Below are 22,858 nucleotides of genomic sequence, written 5' to 3'. Positions count from 1 at the left end.
ATTATACTTAATATAAGTAAGTTAGTAAGTTATATAACTTACTCTTATAGTATATATTGGATTCCCGTCCAGGGATGTTGTATTCAACACGTTGAAGTATTTAAACGAACCCGGCAGAAGTATTCTGATGATATTATTGTCCAGTCTGAAAAAAAAACAGCGATTATGTGGATATAATATAGATAGTGACGCAAAATAGTGGGTCATTTGTACCAGTATGGTGGTTCTTCAGGAGTGTTATTACGCAATTAAAAAAAGAAAAATGATGGTCATAGCGCTGGCACCGGCGGCCCAGTCGCGTGGGCGTTAGTCGAACTTGTCGGATTGGGTGTCAAACGATTTGTTCCACTAAAATTCTAGTATTTTCCGATAGTCCTTAAAAAAATAAGAGGCGGCAGTGCCATGCAATACTTTTCCGGTGTGACTTACAGCCCGCCATACCGACGCGAATGCGTTAAGTAAAAAATAATATCTGGGTTGGCTGGACACATTAGATTAATTACAATTTGGCCTAAAAATTATCAAATACTAGCAGAGTTTGTGTCATTAAGCTACTAGCAATTCATGACTCCCGACACGAAATCTATAAGTACTAGAAGAAAAACATTACCTCAAAGTATCAAGAGATAAAGTAATGCCGTTCAGCTCATGGGCGGGCGGAACTTGCTTTATCAAGTTCTTAGAAAGATCCAAGTAGCGAAGCTGACGCAGCGGTGACAGTTCCTCGTACGGAATCAGAGTCAGTTGGTTGTTGCCTAGAAGGAGCTGAAAAATAAATGGAAATCAGTTAATGGATCTGCGATGTACGCTTAATGCCTATTACGACTAAAATTTAAACATAGGTAAGAAAAAAGCAGTGTTGGCCTAGTGGCTTCAGCGTGCGACTGTGCACCAATGGACTTTCTTTCTATGTGCGCATTTAACATTCGCTCAAACGGTGAAGGAAAACATCGTGAGGAAACCGGCTTTCCATAGCAGGCTGATCACCTACTTACCTATTAGATTGACAAATGATCATAAAACAGATACAGAAATCTGAGGTCCACATATAAAACGAAATAATACTTAGCAGTTTCTTGAATATGAAACAGTGATTATGTAATCCAAGTTTACAATCTATTTATCCTAAATTATCATAGTTACGTAAATATTGCTAATTAACAGCTAATAGGTTATGAGATCATTCACCTCTCGTATAAATCAACATTTATTTATAGAACAGAGGGCAAACGGGCAGGAGGCTCATCTGATGTTAAGTAATACCGCCGCCCATGGACACTCAATGCCAGATGGCTCGCGAGGCGTTTTCAGCGTTTTAAGAATTGGTACGCTCTTTTTTTTCTTGGTTCGGAAATACTTCAGACTAAATTTACTTTTAGACGAATACCTACTGTCTTTAATTTACGCGTGTACACATATTTTAATTTACGCACAGCAAATTTAAAATTATTAATGTAACTCGACGTTCCGAGTGCTTTATAGCATTCGTGGTCAGCGAAAGAAGTATAAAGTCTTATTTAGATTTTTAGATACTTGAGCGTGGGATATTACTCTTAATAGACCACAAGCCCATGAACAAAAAATACCTGTGAAATGACCCAACGTGAATTACGCTTAGAAGGCTGTTACTATATCTGAAAATAGCTCTGAGCACTATGCCGTCATTTCTGAGCGGTACATGTGAGTACGTGAGTGAATGGACTTTCTCAGGTACAATGGGGGAATTTCGACTAATTATTAATGTACGGCTTTGTTATAAGTGTATAGATGATTAAAAATAAATGTCGAAAAACCTAGTGCCGTACAAAAGTGATGGTGCCGGAAGTCGGTGCAAATTTTTAATTCGACGACAGTTGCAGAAGCAATATAGGTCATTTATTACTGTACGGCATTTGTGTGATTCCTTTTGGACACATATACAGATACTTTACCCGTAAACGCCGTACATATTCCCAGCGGAGCGGTCGAAAGCCAAGGGTCGCAACATATGTCTGATTAGCATATAGGTGATGATGATATGAAACAACATAAAATTAAATGATCTTGAGAGTACTTCACAAATAGATAACATTTTCCAGCATGCCGTACATTTTTTGTGGAACACATAGGTGTATGGGGTAAATTACTTTCCTCAGAAAAGAGTCATTTTCCGGTGACTTTTATCTGTACGGCAATAACACAGGTTATTAATACTTTAGACAATCTTCAATAAAAGATAAATGCCGTACACTTTCGATAGTCCGCTACCACCGCCTACCAATACAGGGCGTCCCAAAGTTATGGGAAATGAAGGGAAAGTACCTTAAATATCGTAGATAGGGTATTTTACTAAAAGAAGACTTTATGTTATTTTTAAAAGTTATTAATTCTGCATTCAAAGATTTTTTAAAAATTACTTGCCTCGTCTGGGAATCGAACCGACTTAAATGTAAAAAAAACACCCCTACTTTTATGATGCCAATCGAAAGAATGGCCAAAAACTAATAACTCTTCTTAAGTAACATAGTATTTTAAAACAAAGGAACAGCGTGAATATATCTTTTTAATCAAATTAAAAACATTATCTATCGTATTCGGCCTACAAAAATCCCCTACGAGTCTGTTACTTTAGAAAAGTTATTAGGTTTTGGCCATTCTTTCGATTGGCATCATAAAAGTAGGGGTGTTTTTTTTTTAATTTAAGCCGGTTCGATTTCCAAACGAGGCATGTAGTTTTTAAAAAATCTCTGAATGCAGAATTACTAACTTTTATAAATAACATAAAGTCTTCTTTTAGTAAAATACCCTATCTGCGATATTTAAGGTACTTTCCCTTCATGTCTCATAACTTTGGGACGCCCTGTATTATATTTTTATTTTTGTTAAAAATATTTTCCTTTACCTCTCTCTGCTGGTACGATAAGGCTGTACATATACTTTACAGCCTTATGGTAGTATACTCAGATATGTACAGTTATTAATGACCTTAAGGGACACCTCAAACGTCGTCGAAGTTTTTATCAGCTGTAAAGAATAATCTGGAGTAAAATGTACGGCATCTGGTTTTTTTTGTTTATTTATATTTGTTACATATAAAATAACAATAATCTTTAAAAATATTACTCCCCATATTACTCTAGGAGCATTTGAAAAGTCATCTAAATTTCGGAAATTTCATATATTTTTTATCATAATATTTTTATTTGTTACCATTTATAATGAACGGCTATAATGTACAACGGTAATATTTAGTAACATTATGTAAAAAAACAAGTTGCCGTACATTATTCTCTGATCTTACAGCAGTAAGAACTTGGTAAATCCTGAAATTTCGATAAATATTTAATTACACAAATATTAACTATAATATTTGGACGGCATAATTATAAAACATTATTGTCCGTGTTAAATAATATTTTGAACATGTTGCCGTACATTTTACAATGACCTTAGGGTATATGGGTGTAGGGGTAGGGTTCCGACCCTTGGCTTTCGACCGCTCCGCTGGAAATATGTACGGCGTTTACGGGTAAAGTATCTGTATATGTGTCCAAAAGGAATCACACAAATGCCGTACAGTAATAAATGACCTATATTGCTTCTGCAACTGTCGTCGAATTAAAAATTTGCACCGACTTCCGGCACCATCACTTTTGTACGGCACTAGGTTTTTCGACATTTATTTTTAATCATCTATACACTTATAACAAAGCCGTACATTAATAATTAGTCGAAATTCCCCCATTGTACCTGAGAAAGTCCATTCACTCACGTACTCACATGTACCGCTCAGAAATGACGGCATAGTGCTCAGAGCTATTTTCAGATATAGTAACAGCCTTCTAAGCGTAATTCAGGTTGGGTCATTTCACAGGTATTTTTTGTTCATGGGCTTGTGGTCTATAAGGTTTTTAGTGCTAGCTGTACATTTGACACATGTCTCACTTGCTCATAACAAGAAACTCTTTTCGATGTTTGTGAACTCTTTCTTTTGGGGTTCATCCTCATGAAATGTTTAGAAAGCAATGTAAAGGTAACTATTAAATTTTTTCAGAAATAGTTTAGACTGTACAACATTTGTAATCAATTGGACGTCATTCCAGGTATTTCCGACACACTACTTTTAAGGCCGGCAACGCACTTGAAAGCCATATGATTGTGCAGCTATCCATGGGCGGCGGTAAGTGCTTAATTCAAAGCGGTCGTTTGCTCATAAAAAAAAAAACAATTAAAATTATTTAAAAAGTCTTGTCACATATGTATGTTGGTTATAAAAGCTAACCTTATTCAATCGATGCATTCCATCACGGAAGACACCACTATCAATAACAGATAGATGGTTGCCTCTCAAGTCCAGGGTGTCCAGCATTGGAAGACCAGAAAACGCGTCAAGTGGTATAGTCGAGATGGAATTGTCAGACAATATCAACGTATGCAGTGTGTTCTCTAAGCCACGCCAGTTATCTCCAGAGATATCGGTTATTTCATTGCCTGAAATAGATAATAATCAATTGAAAAGGATCTATTAATATCCAGTAGGTATAGAAAAGAAAAATGGTTACTGAAATATTTAAATTTGTACTTTATCATATTGATAAAAATCGTGTGTGCGATATTCAAATACTGTAAAGCCATTATTTTAGTTATATAAGATAAAATAGCTTTATTTTTACCTTTATTTATTTTTGTCTAATACATTATGTTATTTATAGTCTGCCGTGTATAAAAATACATTATTATAAAAGGCATATTCATCAGTAATAAAACCTTTAAAACGAAAAGATTGAAACAATAATATAACTATAAATATATTATCTGTAAACGTTTTCCGATAATATATTGTTTAGCATTAAGCGACGGTAAACAAGTAAAAAGTGCTTGCATGGAGCAATGTTTCAACCTCCATAACTCATCTATCACAACAGGCTTCAATAACATATAATATTCCATATAACTTAATTGGATCCCCGAATGGTAATGCTCAGAATAAAAGTAGGTCATATTATACATAATACGCCATTCCGTTCTAGCATCTTAACGATTGTAAGTGAGAGTGTCTTTGTTTGCCTTTGTCCTTTTACCGCTTAAAATAACCAATAATTAAATATTTATAAGTTTGCTTTCAAATAATAACGGAATTTATTTTAAACTACACACAAAGCAACAAAACAGAGTTTTATATATATATAGGATAAATACAAGAAACGGCATCAACGCATATAATCTTTTCCAGACAAAATAATAAAGTGAAAGAAATACGAAGGAAATATTAACAATTATCTTTGAACTTTATAATTTGTTCCTTAGACGGCCAATTATTTTTTATATTACGGGTAAATTAAATTTCCGGCACAGAACAAAGTGAAATTATTACTCAACGTAATCACTACATTTTTTTAATTTACAAAAAAATAAATTTGTAATTGTACGGTAAATTGTTTTTCCAATTTAACTTAACAAACTTGAATTCCCACATATAGTCACACTCGTGAGAACTTTTTTCAATTTACCACTACATTGTTTCGCAAAACTAAATTTACAATATTTTTCGTCAAATCTTATTTTACTAAGATTATAGAATAAATATTTTCACAAGAAACAAAAACTATAGTGATACACTAGCTGTCCCGGCAAACATTTGTTTTGCCATGTATTTTATTTCTAGGATTTTGTATAGTTCAATAAAAATAACTATCTTCAATAATAAAAATTTGGGATTGTATTTATTTTTGTATGCTGTATAAAAAATAAAAACAAAAAAAAGGGTGGACATCCCTTAACACTTAGGGGTTTGAAAGATAGATAGTAGCCGATTCTCAGACTTACTGAATAATATAAAAAATTTCATAAGAATCGGTCAAGACGTTTCGGAGGATTATGGGAACGAACATTGTGACACGAGAATTTTATATAGTGATACATAACGCATTATATTATTTTATCGATATAGTCCCAAAGAATCGAGTGCCTTCAAGCATAACCATAGAATTGGTTTTAACCTGATAGAATATATTTATTGTAAATTTGTGTAATAAACACCATTTATGTGACTTTTCTCTTTATAAATTAAATTATATTAATTTAATTTAATTAAATATCTAATGGTTTTATAATGTCACCTGTGGAAAAAGGCACACACTGATTAGTTACTTTTGTTACGTTGCAGAAAATTAAAAACGGGAACACGATCACGTCATAATAAAAGTATCGCAATAAAGAGGACACGTACTTATCCTTGCAGTACAGACTCTATTTAGCATAATAATGCTTCGAGTTTGATGAGTAAAGACGCCAACGTTGGAGTAAGCAATTCCCATGTTTTGTCCCACTCGACCTATTAAACGCCTTTGGTAGAATGTATAAATATGCAATGTCTCGATCCGCAAACCGTAAGGATTTTTTGCTTTCTAAAGCCTATTGTAATAGGGTTGTTTTAAAGTATCAATAGATGGCGTCTATTTACAAACAAAAATTCTTAAAGAAAATACAAGGCATAGTATGAAGTTAAACCTTTTATTTTAAAGAATAATTTCTGATTATTCCTTAGAGGTTGAGCGAGCGAGAATTGTTCGCCGTATTCTAGTCCTTAAAACAAAATAGCTACTTCAACAGCAGCGTATTTTCCTTAGGCTGTGATGCTAATACATGCTCATATGGTTTAGTTTCAGTAGAAGACATCACTCTTTTCACGACCTTTATATTTATATTTATAGTACTTTTATGTATTATGAATATTACTTTACAAACAGGCTTTATTATGTTTGAAAATGTTAATACATGTATATTATTAGGTGGATATATTTGTTTTGTTTGTAAAAAATAGCCAATGGTTACACATAGCGCATTAACCATTTCGATTTTAAATTTACTATCTAGATACATTGTTGCCCAAATGCCCCTAAAAAAGTTCTTACCCGAGAGGTCCAGCAAGCGAAGCTTCTGCAGATACCTCAACGCTCGGCTCGGCACTGCCGCCAATCTGTCTTGCTTCAGTTCCAGTTCCCATAATGTGTTGTCCAGACCATAGAAAGCTTCTTCGTGAATCGACTCTAGTGGATTTTCATTTATCGCCAATCGATAAAGCCCTGGAAATATAAAGATTGGTATTAGAAAATATACATTCTATTAGATAAAATCAGAGTTTATTCAAGCAAATAAATTCTCACAAGTATTGAGGACTACGTCTTTGTATGAACCAAGGCTGTACATTTCTGCTCGCTCAGGCTTTCTTAGTTTTAGCGCCGCGTTATCTAAACTGTCATAGTTACAAACCCGGGAATATAGCTACCAGACTTCCTTTCAATTTAACTTGCATTTAATTTGTATTGTCATAGCGTTGTTATTGTTATACTTGATGTGAATAAGTGTAACTATTTACTATCAACAGTTTAAAGATCAGACCCATACATTTTTTAGAATCGAAGAAAAAAATGTTTATATTTCAAGAATAAGAAACAATGCAGTGTTTATTACGTGAACGCTGAACAAATTTTTATACCCATACTTCGGGACCATACGAACTTCGTAAATCATGGCATTATTTGAAATTAATTTATTATTTACGATAAACATAATTGAATGTAAACTACGTACAATTGTTAATTATATCGTTAATTATGTATGTAAATCAAAGTTGAAACAAAGTTATATTCCCAACATACCCGTCAACCAATTTACTAGAGACAACATTATTACTAGCTTTGTTGATACAAACTTGTTTGTAATTATCATGTTATGTCAAGGTTTCATAAATTCAATGAATTGCTAGGTAAAACGTGTACCTAGATGATTATACCTAGAACTTGGATTCTAGGTGGCGTTATTTGATTTTCTCGTGAATATGTTTCTATTGTAGCAAAACTATTTTAATGCAAAAATGAAAGTAGCTATTATATTAGTTGTACTATGTATTAACTAAGTAACTAAGTATTTAGAGTTAGGATATTTGAGTACTGCCGTGCGATTCTGTTAATCCGTGAGTTCACCTCGCACTAACAAGCTCCCTTCCATTTTTGGAATCTCATCGTATTCTGTTAAGCAATTTCACATTACGTCTTGACAAGCGGAGGGAGCTTGTAGTTTATTGTTTATCAGAATGCTAAATCGTAAAATGACTGCGTCACGACTGATTTGAGCGCGACCGCCGCTGCGAAAACCGCTGTGAGAGTTCGAAAAGTGAGTTACAGAATCGCAAGGCTGACATTTCGACGGTAAGTTACAGTTAATAAGTTCAAAAATGATCATCTATTAACATAATGATGATATCAATTTTCCACTTTGTCATTTTCAACCGTAAAATATTAATTAAGTACATAACAAACATTGACGACTATGGCTACGAGATTCAATACTAAATAAAGTGTACGTTTGTATAGTTTGGGTAATCGACTAATTCAGTTTAAAAATAAGCGGCCAAAGCTATGTTTAATGCCTCAAATGCATTGAGCGTTTTGGCAAGCGCAACGGAATTCACTTTGTATTTTGGTGTGAAAACATCAGCCGCCTACAAAATATTCGAGGGATGTTTGCAATGTTTGCGAGATCTCTGCAATCTCCCATTTTCGTTGGTTTCGTTTTTGTTGAGAAATGTTGGTACCTCAATCAGAACTTTTGTAATAAGATACGAAGTAAACATCGACTTTTCCATGGTATAAAGTAAATTATAGACACACATACATAAAATATAGACAGTCATACTCCTAAAACTAAGACTTCAGAAAACTTGGGTAAGTCTAGAGAAGTGTCAAAGTTTGCTGTGTAATATGAAATGATGGCATAATATTATTAATATCAAGTGTTACCTGTTGCTTGAAAGAACTGGGGCTCAAGATCCTTGATCCTATTCCCAGTGAGCTGCAGTGTGAAGACCTTGGAGTTGTTCACTGCGGACGGGACTTTCAGGATCGGTACGTAATTACAGGTCACAATTCCCAGGTCCCCAGCGGGCTTGGAGCAGGTGCAAAGGGCTTGGAATAAGCATGGGGGGTGTCCCGTATCTACGTGTAACTGGAAAAAGATATGTTTTTATGGAAAGGCATAATATATATTTATGGACGCCGGGCATCAATAGACACAAGACTACGGCCCGTTAACTCTTTTTTTTATTTTTCTGTCGTTCCTCAATTCTTGTCTTCTCAAAAATATCAACGGCTTAATAAGTCTTGCAAATAAATTTGATACACGTTATATTCCCGACTTTATGAAGCGAATCCTACCGTGTTTTATATAACCCACATCATAACACTGTACAATTATTGTTTTTTTTTTATACTAAGATGTACTCGTATATACTTCTAATTATTTTAAATACCTATAAAAAGAAACGAGGATAATTTGTTTAGTCTTTGAAATAAAAAAAAACGAAAGTATTTTTACACAAATGCAGAAATGTATATTTAATAATACAATTTTATCATATAGAATAATTAAAATGTTGTATGAATAAATAGCGTGTATTCTCTTTCAATAAAAAAGAAACAAACTGCAACGTTTGTTTCGTTTGACAGTGTTTAACAAACTGTGAAACGGATTTTGAATAACTGTTCACAAAAGTGTATAAAAGGATTTTTAAAAAGAGTTACACATTAAAAAGAATTCATAATATATCTATGATTTAATTATTATTTTCTACACACTTATGTTCGCCTGGTACGTTTTATCTTTCAACCCATGATTAGGACTTAGCAAAATAAGGTTTAGAAGAAACTAAACATACTCAAGCTATTTCAAGTAATTGCTCAGTAAGCCTGACAAAAAAGCACGTGCAAACTCCTTTATACGGTATTTTGTCGAAATAATTATAATTGTGTTTTTTTATAGAACAGGGGACAAAAGTCCAGAACGTTCATGAAAGCATACCGCCCGTGGACACTCTCAATGCCAATTGCCGGCTTTTTAAGAATTGGTGGGATCTTTTACCTTATTGGACACTAAGTCAAATTGGTTCGAAAATACTTCAGCATGTGGTTCGCGGTGGTGCGCGGCAAAAACTGCATTAGATAACGCTGAGTGTAGGAACGTCGGACGTCGAGGTGATTCTGGTGGAATTTCGAATTCTGCCTCGACGTATAAAGAATGTTTATGTTAGGTTTTTTAAATGTATGATAAAATATCTAAGAATTAAGATCTATATGCTTAGTATCTGATAAAAAAGCAACAAAGTCTTGACAAACTACGGCGTTCATATTAGAACGTGATAAATTATTTCTGTTCGTCGTGTCCACAAGAACCACACTATCATACGGTGGTTATAAATGTATAAAGGATGAAGGTATTTTCATTACACGAAATGCCTATTCAGAGTAAGGGTCCGTGAAATTATACTTGGAAAACTGAATTGTTGAATTGAAAATAGAGGAATGGACAGAAATTTTCGCAAGAACGAATTTTCAATTCAACGACGCCGAATTTTTATTCCGACAATAAAGTTCCAGTTATTAAGGGATCATGATGACTCCCACAGGATTTATTATAACTAGAATATTCCATTTCTGATAAAGAGCCTAAAAATAAATATTATTCACATACTATATAGAGAGAAATTCCTGTAATTTTCAGTACTTTCCTAAAAATTATAGTAGACAGCAATTACTGCCCCGTCACTCCCATTAAGGCCGATTTACATTATCTTAGTGTTTAGGAGAGTGCTTTAGTACAACTTGAAAGGCAAGTTCTTTAGCGTAGCGTTTACTAAAGCAAGTAGCGTTAACATGTTTCAACTAAAGTACTATCCTAAAGCACTCTCCTAAACACTAAGATAATTTATCTCGGCCTTTAGAGCTACAAAATTGATTACAATTGAAATCAAGATATCTATCGCTATTGTAGGTACAATTGCAGGATGTCAGTAATAAATACCAGCTGTAGGTACTTTTCATAAAATATAAATACTACCCTATTTACTAACTCTAATTATTATTCTCGAATTAATTGGAGGACATTTAAGTGTGATGGAAAAAACTGAAATATGAACTAGGAAGAGTTCAGACGTCAGTAAGTGTACTTCATTATAAGGACTCTTTAATAGTTGCGACAGTTAAAATTGTCGGTAAGGGGTTATGAGCAAAGCAATTAAATAAATAACGTAGAAACTGGGATTTTTTGTATAATTAATGTTAAATTATGTTTGAAATTATGACTTTGGAGTGTTTCACGTGACGATTATAACAACATTCAATTAAGATTGATTTAGCCTTTAGCCACGAGTAACCTAAGATTCGTTAAGTTACATATATATATATATATTAGTTAATAATTAGAAGCGCAAACCGAATGTTAGCAATCATCGCACACTTGAAGCCAAAATGAGCCCTTTAGTTTTTCCCAGACACATAAATTGTAATAAAACATTCTCGTTTCCGATAATCTCCAATAGTTCGACTACACAATATATTATTTATAGGTGACATAAGTGTCTCTTAAGTTAAGAACCCTTAAATAAGTCAAGTTAGTTTTTTGCTTATCCTAATCCTGTAGCCAGTTGACTCCTATCTTCAAACAAAGAGTTTAATTTAACATACATTTGAATATCCCTCCAACAACCGCCACCGAACTCACGCCAGGTAATTTGTGTTAGGACGGGCCGTAAACAAAAGTTCCTACACTCAGTATTCCATAACTCTCATATCTCCAATATTATCATATTAAGGAGAACGGAGTATCGCGAGGAGTCAGTATCTTCCAATATAGATGTTTTTGTATGCAATTTCGATGTAGTTCTCTCAATCTGCGTAGCGTTTCTGTCGCAACATGATGACGGCAGTCGCTGCGCTATTGGGACTTACAGTGTACCGACGCCGGACTGATTACAAGTCCAAAGCATGGAGGTTCAAGCACCACTTATTATACCAACTGCACATTAAGTTCCATAAATGTTCAATAGTGGCATGCCTATCGATTTTGATATCGCACGTTACGGGATTTTGAAGTAATTATTGCTAAAGTAAGATACATAATGAACCTATGGAACGGTTTTGTAGTTTTGTTTGCCGTTATAGTTATGTAACCTTTGTAACCAATAGTTGAGTTAACCCTTATTGAAAATTATTGCACTCACTATACTATAGAAGTATAGAGGATATTCAAGTGTTAATGGTTTGTTAGCTAGAAATCATGCATTACAAGATAATTCATTATTCTAATGGCCTACCTACCTACCTACTAAATATTGATACACTCTTAATAAAATGAAAAATTACTTACTTCTAAAGCCCCTGATAGTGACGCCCATATCATTAACAGGAATGCAACTATTAGCATAGTATAGCCTAATTTGATGATTGACATTAAACCCTGAAACAAAAGACGGTATATTAAACACACAGGTATGACTCACTCTATAAATCTAATATAAATTGCCAAAGTATGGAAAAGAAGAAAAGGTATCAAAGAGGAAAGATGTTTGTGATAAATTAATTCAAACAGAATCGCTTTTAAGCTTCAAAAGCAGTTTTATATTCTCAAGAATATTTGCTGAACTTATTTCCAAATATATTCCAAATCATCAGCTGTAGGAAATTGGAAGCCATGTTAATAAGTTTAACCTTAAGTTAAATCAAGTTTCGAAGTAAATTGTTTTTGATATGTCGCTTAATCCAATATTTTATTTGTATCTTACAAATTTAATTGGATAAATAATTTAGAAATATACTTTTGACAAAAACTTGTGTCGAATAGTGCTTCATTGGCATATGGCATAGGTGCAAGTTAGATTTTGTTACCAATCTCGTCATTACATTATTGTTACGATTCACTGCAGCATGCACAGTCGATTGCGCTATTTACATAATTCGTTATTTCCGGCACCGAGCCGATCATCGATCGATACAAACTAATTGATTCTCTCAAATCTAGTATCTAAAGTATAAAATCCTCTATCTGTATTCACATTGATTCTGCTACTAAGGTGAATACTGTATTGTTGATTGTCACAATAAATCCTATATTTCCCTGTGGTCCGTATAGGCAGGTAAATAAATAATTTGACAGCTTACCAAATTGAAATATAATCTCTGATACTGAGTGGTTTTTTTGTAAAGTACCTAAACTTAAATAAAAATCCAACATGTGCCATAGATAAAATCTTAAATTTGAATCTGGAATTAACTATATGACTTTTATAATTTCGTTGTTATTAATTTCAGATACTCATATTATCTATATAAATAAAAATTAATCGCAAAATATATTTCTAAGTGCAATATATTGGTTTGCATATTCTAGGCTAAGTAAAAAAAACATCTAATGGCGAAACAAAGTTTCCGGAGCAGCTTGTATTTTTATAAAATATGTATCAATAATTAAAATTTTATTTATTAGCTGTTATATATATTTTGTATAATAATTTATACGCAGACGGTGATTTAAGTACATACGTTATTAAATTTGCACGGATATAGATCCTTAACGCTCCCAAAAAAAAAAACACATAAAACTTCTTTATTTAACTTGAACAAAATTAACTTCCTGATTCGCTTATATAAATTCAATAAAACTTTGTCCGAAATCAATGAAAGTTCGCTGATTAAAATGGGAAACATTTCGATCTCTCGTAAGATGAATGACGACAGTATCAAAAACATTAAAATAATAATGATTTTCTTCATTTATTTTTATTCCAGAAGCTTACTGAAAGTACTTAATATTTAGTATACTAAGGTGATTGCTATTTCATAATAGTACACTTATTAACGAAAATTGATCTTCTGGCATTTCTGACAATAATGGTGTTTATATTTAAACTTATTTATTTATATGTTCTAAAACGATGTATGCCTAAAAATACAAGAAAATATGACATCACAAATTTAACACACATACACATCAATTATATTAGATTAGATTATATAAGTTTGTTGGACATACTGTGTCTTCATATATTTTTTTCTTCGTTTACATTTTTAATGTTTTTTTACTTATTTAATTTAGCGTAAATGTGTGTGCCAGTTAATGTATATAATTTTAATACATAATTTGCCTTAATACAGACATTACCTAATCCACAAACATCGATTATATTTTTAACCATAAGAAACCATAGATAACTAAAAGTATGTTTAGATTGTTGAAGTGAATAAATTTTCGAATTGCCATGCTCAGAATTTTTGCGTATTCACCAATACCCTTTTCTCAGATATTCGAAACAAAATCAGATTGTGAAGACTTATAAATTGTTTGAAGTTACGCAATAAAGTTAACGAAGTAATTTGTACAAAAATTTCCATAATAAAAGAGACCGTTTCGGCTTTGTTTTAGCCTCAATAATTCCCTTTCTTTGTTCAACGTTTCCTTACATAAACCAGACTGCGATCATTCCTACCTACTTGTCTCTAAATTACTTGAAATGTGAATTAATTGTAAGTCAATTTTTACTCTGTGGACAAAATAAAAAATGGCGAGGCTATGATAGTTATTTAGGCTTAAATAAATGTCGACCACACTCGGGAACCCATCTAGTGCCTGAACACGACCAGTCCCGTTTAACTTCATTGATGCCGCCGTTGTTTAGGGAAATAAGAGGGACTTATTCATAAACTAACAGTACGCTTACGTCTCTTTCTGTCAAAAGGTACGCTGCACTGATGAAAAGAGACAGATAGGTATATATTAAACAAAAATTAAAAGAGTTCAATAAGACTGATTTATTTGGTAACAATAAAGGGATATATATATTATCACAGCTACTTAACGATAACACATATTGTTTTTAAGGTTGGGCTTTAACAGAGGCGCGTCAATCCCCGGCGATACAATATTTAGTTTTGATAGTATAGCAGTACTTATCTATACACAAAACACTAGAAAACATAGTAAAGTTTATAGACGTAGTTTTTATTGGAGGGAGGAAGTTGCCAAGCTATAAACTATTTTGGCTACTTCGCTGATCAATCGATGCAGGCAATACATAAAGCAACAATTCATCTATGTACCATTGAACGGACGCCAGTCAAAGCAATGCCCTGGAGCTTTCAATACGATACAACGAAATTTCCATCGTACAGTGAATTGAAAATCAAGATAATAATTCTACAATATTTTGCAACGCCTCGTATGTTTGCAGTAAAAAAACCTTTTTACGCTCTTAGGGAGCGTTCAAGTATTACGTCACGCAATTTTTGGAGATTATTGACCCCCCCTCCCCCCGTGTAACGCGCCGTAACGTTTTTCTGTACCCAAGTACAATACTGTAACCAAGTATAGTAAAACGTTTCGTGACCACCTAGTCACTCTTTATACCTAAAAGTTACCATTATGTGGTGTAAAGTACTAGAAAGTCGAATAATATTAACAATAACGCGTAATTCAATCCCCGCCCCGCATCGTAACGTTTTACAAAAGGACCCCCCCCTCCAAAATTCGTTACGTAATACTAGAACGGTCCCTTAACAGGCTGTCTCTTTTTATCACATTGTAAACATAACTTTACAGAAAAAGACAAATGAATAAGACTAATCATTAAAGCTTTAGTAACTTAAGCTGGCTCTGTGTCCAGCTCTCCTTTTCATCACAGCGTAAGCGTATTTTGAAGACTGTCGAAGTTGAATAAACGCATTCAAACAATGCAATAGGTTCAATTTAGTTTTTATAGATAGGGCGGATTGAATTAGTATTGTAATTATTAATCGATAAATTATTTTAATATAGCAATTATCACTCGTAATGACTACGAGTCGTAGATTTCTCTGGAAAAGCTGCCCTATAGAAAAATCTATTTTGGATACTAAAACCCTACGTACTGTATGTAAAATATGAATCAGATAAGTTAAAATAGAACCATTACCATTTTGTCTAAGTGCACTTTCCCATAAACCTACATCGGCGTCACTATTCACTACACTTCACTTCACTTTACATTAAACTAGTCTTAAAATCGTTGCCAATGGCTTCCTTTTCCGGTCTCGATAAATGTATCTGAAACAAAGAAATATTAATTTAATATCAAGAGTCAAATATATTTCTTACATAAAATCAAAGTCCCTCTACAGAAAAGCACATCATTCTAGAACTCCACCGACGGAACTCTGGAAGGCAGTAGACATTCTTCATAACCAGTAGGTACCCTAAATAATGTGTTAACCACTATTCACGAGGCCGTGAGCAAACTATCGTTGTGGATGTCCATGAGCGGTGGTTTCCTCTTAACACCAAAAAGGTGACACCACTCTACAAGGTCCCTAAACAATAATATCAGCTGCAGTTTTGTGTAAGACGTCAATATTAAAACAACACATAGAAAACAACTGCTTAATTAAAAGTTCCCATGATAAAGTTTCGACGAACTAAATAGTTGATGGAACCGTCAGCGAAATGAATAGCTAGTATTTACCTTATAGTTATAAACTGTTGTTACAAACTAATTTAACTTCTTATCCTATTTTAATTTCTCATAACGTTTCTCAAGATTAAGACATTTACTAGGGATTGTTAAATGGGTCGGGTCTTTAGCAATAAGATAACTCGGGAAAATGATACCATATTTTAGAAGTACATTAATATTAATATTAGTTTAGGCCCGAAATGGCTTATGTTATATTTGGATTATGGCTGCCCGCTATGATCCGCTTATGTATGTCTATTGGGCATTTTAATCTGAAAAAACTGGCTCTATCAGAGATGGACAAAAAAAAAATTAAACGCAGTAATTTGTATGCTACATGCGCATTCAATTTTAACTAGAGCTCATTTATGCCAGGTGTTAAACTTTTTATAAGTAACTTTAGTGGGATTTAATAATAAAATAAACAAGATGGCATTCCTAATTAAAATAATTAAACTTTATAAGACGTTTTCAAAGTAATTCAGGCTTAAAGTAATTCATAGATTGCGAACATCCGATATAATAATCAGAATCTGAAACACTACTTTTATGAACTACAAAAAGCACAATTCTTTACAAGAACTTTTAATCGTAGGTGTGTAAAGGCTTTGTTTTCTAAGGACACAAAGAAACACTTGACGCAAGTGCTAACCTCGGAACTAGGCTGTATTCTTGCCATAACATATCCTTTGTTTAAAGGACGAATTGTTTTTACTCTTACATTTTTAAATGCAATTTTTTTTATTTTGTTTGCCTGACTACCTGGTATAATAGATTATTTTATTGTAACAAATGTAATAATGTATTCAAGCGTCGGAAAAATTGAAATGTAAAATATCTCTATAAAAGGTTATATATTAAAACCTAAACATAACCTACATAGTAATAATAAAAATAATTAAAAATTAAAAAATGAAAATTAAACCAAATTTAAAAAGTTTGGTCCCTGTGGCAGTGTACCTTTAACGCTTTATTTTCTCCTATGGGGATCGCAGTCCAGATTGGGAGAGTTTAATGTTGATTTTGGGTTGTTGTGTTTTGTTGTGCTGGCAGGATTAAAGGTAACTAATATAAATGAGATATATGTATATAAATATCCCTTAGAAGTTGTTGTCTAGAAGAAGTGTTTCATTTGTTGTTAGTGTAATTAAATCAGTGTAGTATAGTTAATATTTAATTAATATCGACGTGAGACTTAAAAACATATGATAAATCTAAATTGATAGTCGACGGAGAACTAACTGCCAGAAAAATTTGTTTTGTTATAGCAAACATTTAAAAATCGCGGTATTAATATAAAAGCTACAAATAAATGATATATTTAAATATATATTTAATAAACTAGTAAGTAGATATTCTATGGGTTATTTATACATCTCAACCATTTAAAAAAACGTTCACGTCTTCTAGTAATTCTAGGTTCCAACTCTTTGCAGAATGCTTCAAAAAACTGTAAAAGTTACATAAATTATAATTAAGTTGAAGCTTGTTTAATTTTTAATTGAAGGCGAAAAATGTTCTCTCACAACAAAATTACGTTTAAAATAATAAAATGTGAATGAAAATGAGAATTTTCTTCGTTGCAAAAGAAACGTTATTTTAAATGGGTGTTCAGAACGCTTTTGTTAACCCTTTATCGCAGGAAATATAGTGTTTTATTTATTTGATTACAACTTAAATGTGTATTTTATTTATTCCTTGAACTCTGAGGAAGGGTTTTGAGGAGAGAACATTAAAATAATATTTATTTAGTAATAAGGCTTTTATTACGGAAAAGCGATCAGTTTCTACCCCGAAATGTTCCATATGTTGTTGATATATAACTACTAAAACAAAAGGCGAAGTAAAAAATCATCTTAAGGCGAAAATAAGTTCGCGGGGGCAGCTAGTTTCTTATAAACGTATTTTAACCCAGAGCCAGAACTTGGAAAGCTTACATGGGCGATATTTTCAACATTTAAAAACGGAATATTATGTCTGTTAGGAAATATATTTTTTAGGATTCTAAATAAGTAACAATTTTGACCTTTATTATTTACGGGGCACGTCGACTAGTGTCAATGAAAGTGAATGTATTTATTTATTTATTTTTATGGCTCTGGCTCGGTTTGTGCATTAGCCAGCGTCAAGTATAAGATTTTTTATAATTCGTGGTTGCCTTAGAACTTCGACCGTGTCCTCCCAAAGGCCGAGAACAATTTTAAATTAAAAAAAACTTGCCCTCGAACCGGGAATCGAACCCGGTACCCCTCACTATTTATTTATTTAATAACATAAAAACATGACGGGTCAAATGTCATTTTAAATCTAGAACTATCGATTGAACTACATGAAGATAATGGCTAATAAAAACTTTTTAAAATAATATGTTACCTCACTCGATCCCTAGAGAGAATTAAGCTATAAACTATTTGAAACAAAACGCTGTGTGGTCTAATGAGGTGTTCATTGAAGTGTGAAGTTTCAAAGAGCTACTGTATAAAGATTAATTTTCCAAAAAGTTATAACGCGATTTTTGACTGTATAAATATTATATTATGTATTATAGCATTTCTTAGGGTTTATTTAATTTTTAATATTCTTTAAATCGGATAAAAATCTTCCATATAGGTGGCGGTTTATTGGTTATGCAATGAAAATGCAGGTATTCAGTCTTATTCCCGGTGACACAGTAGAAAAACTACAACATGATGAATGTGTTTGCCCCATTTATTCATCTAGGTTGCGGTTCGGTCCTCGACCTATGGGCATTGGGACTGTATCTTCCGTCTAGATTCTTTAAAAAGCGACTTAGTGAATTACTTTTAGAAAAAATGTACTATTCAATAAATGATTATTTGCATGAAACACCGTAATTGATATAAAGATAATGATGTAATGTATATAATATAATAGACTAGATAGTATAAGAATTGACATTGAATAATAATGTGAAATACTTTAAGACAAATTTGCGCGCCATCGTGTGTGGCAGAATATGCGAACGATTTATGATTGTATCACCTTAACATTTTGTACCATATTCTTGCAAAAAATAAATTATTATTATTATTATTATTAAGTGCAGTTGACAAACTCTATAATACATTTAAAACATTGTATTTGTCAATTTGAAATATTCAATAGCGTTAAGCTGTAACTGAAACGCACAGGTGGAAGGAATCTATCCGTTTTAATCCGGACCATGTTAAATAATCTGTTTTGTTTTAAACCTCAGTACAATACGATTAAAAAAACAGATGCGGAAACAGAACGATCGTGGGATTTGGGTTCGCTGCAACGATACGTTTTTGTTTTACAACACAACTATGTCATTATAGTTCGACAGAAATATTGGTATTTGATATGAGAAATATTTGTTTTTGTAAATATAGAAGTGACGACAAAAAAGAATTATATATCACCAAATCTAAGTCAAAAATTCAGGAGGAGGCATTCACCCAAAAGGGGTCCATACTGCAGAGCACGATGTAATAGAAACAACAATAACTAACGTAGAATAAGTGTATAATAACAAAACTAACATATCTGATTTGTAGTAATATTATTTTGTTTTAAATTAATTTAAATTTGTTCTCGGCCTTTGGGAGGGTTGTGCGGTACCGGGCGAGTGCCTAAACCGTACATGGAGGACACCGTCGAATTTCTAAAGACAAGCACGAATTATATCCTATACTTGACGCTGGCTAATGCACAATTCGTGCCAGAGCCATAAAAAAAAAGAAGTAATATTATTAAAACTCCTTGAGCACAGATTGGATTTCATTAGTTTGTTTTTAATATGTGTAAATTTAGAAATAGAAATATTATTTAAAAAAATAACAAAATTCTAACCTATCAGTCGAAACAAAAAGTTTTGTAAATAATTTTAGTATAACAAATAGGTGGACAAAAAAATCTCAATTATAGAGGTACTAGCGGAAAGGCCCTTAATATGAACCACAACATAATATTGATAGGTATATCGCACTCAACCTGAATGTTCACCTTGGTAGAAGAATTTAATGAATCATGAGAAACATACAGGTAAATAATATTATATATAGCGACAATTGATGACTCATATAGGTATAAAAAGATTCGTCATATTTTGTTTGATAATTATCGCTAATTGGTTAAAATGAAAAATCCTCTAAGAAAATGTAGGAAATGTTAGTCGTAAATATGAATTAGGTGATTATTCAGATTGTTTGAGCTATGAAACTTAATTATCTTCGATCTTGTATTATTATAAAATTTTCGAAGATTATACCAATAATCATCTACAAATATTATCTATATATGATACTTTCCTTGAATTTAAAATATACAATATCAAATATTGACAGTAAAATAATATTTTACTTCTTACTCTCTCTACTCTTCTTTTTCAAAATTTAATGAGAATTTAAAGGACAGCAATCTGAGTCAAATCGTACAAAAAAGCGACACGGCAGCACAATCCTCCACTTTAGGCCATTTTCCCTATAACTTGGCCGTGTGAAAACACAAAGTTTCTCAAAAGTAATATATATTATATTAAAACAGATTGTTTAGAGCGGTTTCCAAGCCAATATATATATATAAATTATAAAGATTTGAAATATTGATAAAGTCAGTATAAGATTTTGTTAAGTTAGCTAATTTCATATTAACTTAAGACGAAGAAAAGATCTTTTAAAGACTGAAAAAATTAACCGACTGTACTTAGATCCTACAACTTTTTACGTTAGATGAACTGAGTTGCGGGACTTGACTTTTTGTTATGTTTTTGTTGGCATAGTTTATTTATATAGGACAGTATAGGATACCCAAGTCACATTTATTATTGAAAATATTATCCTTAAATATTTTTCGCAAAAGTATACTATTGTACATTTCTATTCAGTACTTTGGGAATACAGTCAACGATGTTATTCGATAATGAGTTTTTGATTTGATATTCAATTAACGTATCATTAACATTGAGTAAGATATTATTTGTATCACGTATTAGAAAGTGAATGATGTATCGCATTGTAAAAACCAGGTGTCGGTAATGAACAATAAGCAGTCAGCACACACTCCGTACATTTTTCAAAAGCCACACGTAACATAAATCTTAAGGAAACTTAAGTTAAGATTCAGAGTCGAGACGTAGCGCTGAGTATGAATATGTATGTTAAATCTTTGCCTTAACTCTAGACTCTAAATGTTAGGGTGAATATTTAGTACGCTGGTTTTTTTATTCGATGGATGGATGCCTTGTTTAACATTCCGTCTTTATTTCAATACAAAGCAGTTTAATTCAAAGAATAAAGCTAATCAGAAAGAGACGATAATATGTTCTCGTAAGATAGAGTCCTCGATATTATATTCATTATATGCAGTGTATTTAATGAACGATAATAAAATGCATTTACAATCCAATTTACATGCTTACGGGCGCAATAAATATATGATTACTCGTATTCAATTACTTTAGTTTTAAATGGAAAATACTGACAAAAATATAACAATGACATTAAATGGAAAAATTACGTTATTTCATGTCAACTCGATCAGATTTTCAATCATTTTTATTTATATATATTTTTTTTTACCCTACCCTACCCTTTTCTACATTTTTAATGGAAACGATTTTAAACTTGATAGAATTTAAAAGCCATATAGAAGAAATATATAGTTGGGAGCTAAGAATATAGGATCAACAAAATCCCTATTAACCAAGTATATAAATTAGGTCAAGCAATTCGTAAATGTAGCGTTAACCAAGCATTTGTTAGGATTAAGTATTTTAAATAATGACGTTCTTACAAAGGGCTCGGAAACGGAAAAGCAGCTAGGAGGTCGTATGAAATTTCTGCAATGTTTTATCAAAATTTTGTTCTGAAACAACGATCAAATTCTAGTTTCATTTAGTATTCTGCTAATTATTAATTTCTCTTAATTATTAATTTTATATACAGTTTGTAAATAAACACCCAACTGGATAGTAGATAAATAAAAGTTTACAGTGACAATAATCACTACATAGTATAAAACAAAGTCGCTTTCTCTGTCCCTATTTCCCTTTGTATGCTTAAATCTTTGAAACTACACAACGGATTTTGATGCGGTTTTTTTTAATAGATAGAATGATTCAAGAGGAAGGTTTATATGTATAATAACATCCATTAAATAGTGGAGAAGTACTGTTATTTTTGAGGTTTCTAATGTGATGTTGTAAATAATTACATTTTTTCCGCTTACATTGCAAACGCAGGCTGAACCCTACGAGAACCCACAATAACTTTTTTGTCATTTACTTTTTACGACAAATAATGGCTAATTTTCGAAGCGATTTTAACCAATACAGCATTAATCCTTAACCAATTAAATACCTTGAATACATTGTTCATTTAATATAGATCTATATGGCCCTTTACACCGTATGATTTAAGTGAATATTTTCGAAGATATTACAGATTTAAAAATTGCGGGACGTAGCGTTTGCGGCGGTACCGGCCGGCCGCACAGTTTTTCTGTAGTGTATTTAGTATCAGCATTGCACCCGTGCGAAGCCGGGGTGGGTCGCTAGTTAAAGATAAAGGCTCCTCTATTAAA

At 32.5% G+C, this 22,858-nt stretch overlaps 1 protein-coding gene across 8 annotated transcripts in view; it reads right to left on the bottom strand.

The window, feature by feature from the left end:
- Positions 1-22,858, bottom strand: part of LOC125057728 (chaoptin) — a 55,551-nt gene that overhangs the window by 15,906 nt on the left and 16,787 nt on the right. For all 8 annotated transcript variants that reach the window (XM_047661580.1, XM_047661587.1, XM_047661584.1 and 5 more), the window contains exons 2-8: positions 15,758-15,888; positions 12,181-12,270; positions 8,781-8,985; positions 6,894-7,064; positions 4,262-4,470; positions 611-765; positions 43-145 (exon numbers count right to left, since the gene is read on the bottom strand). In XM_047661580.1, the coding sequence (XP_047517536.1) occupies positions 43-145; positions 611-765; positions 4,262-4,470; positions 6,894-7,064; positions 8,781-8,985; positions 12,181-12,270; positions 15,758-15,760 (936 nt within the window). In that variant the 5' untranslated portion in view covers positions 15,761-15,888. The remainder of the gene's footprint in view (positions 1-42; positions 146-610; positions 766-4,261; positions 4,471-6,893; positions 7,065-8,780; positions 8,986-12,180; positions 12,271-15,757; positions 15,889-22,858) is intronic.

This window comes from Pieris napi, chromosome 17, assembly GCF_905475465.1.
Source record: "Pieris napi chromosome 17, ilPieNapi1.2, whole genome shotgun sequence".
NCBI lineage: Eukaryota > Metazoa > Arthropoda > Insecta > Lepidoptera > Pieridae > Pieris > Pieris napi.
Note: the sequence above shows the minus strand (reverse complement) of the source record. Positions and strands in the feature narration are given on the sequence as shown.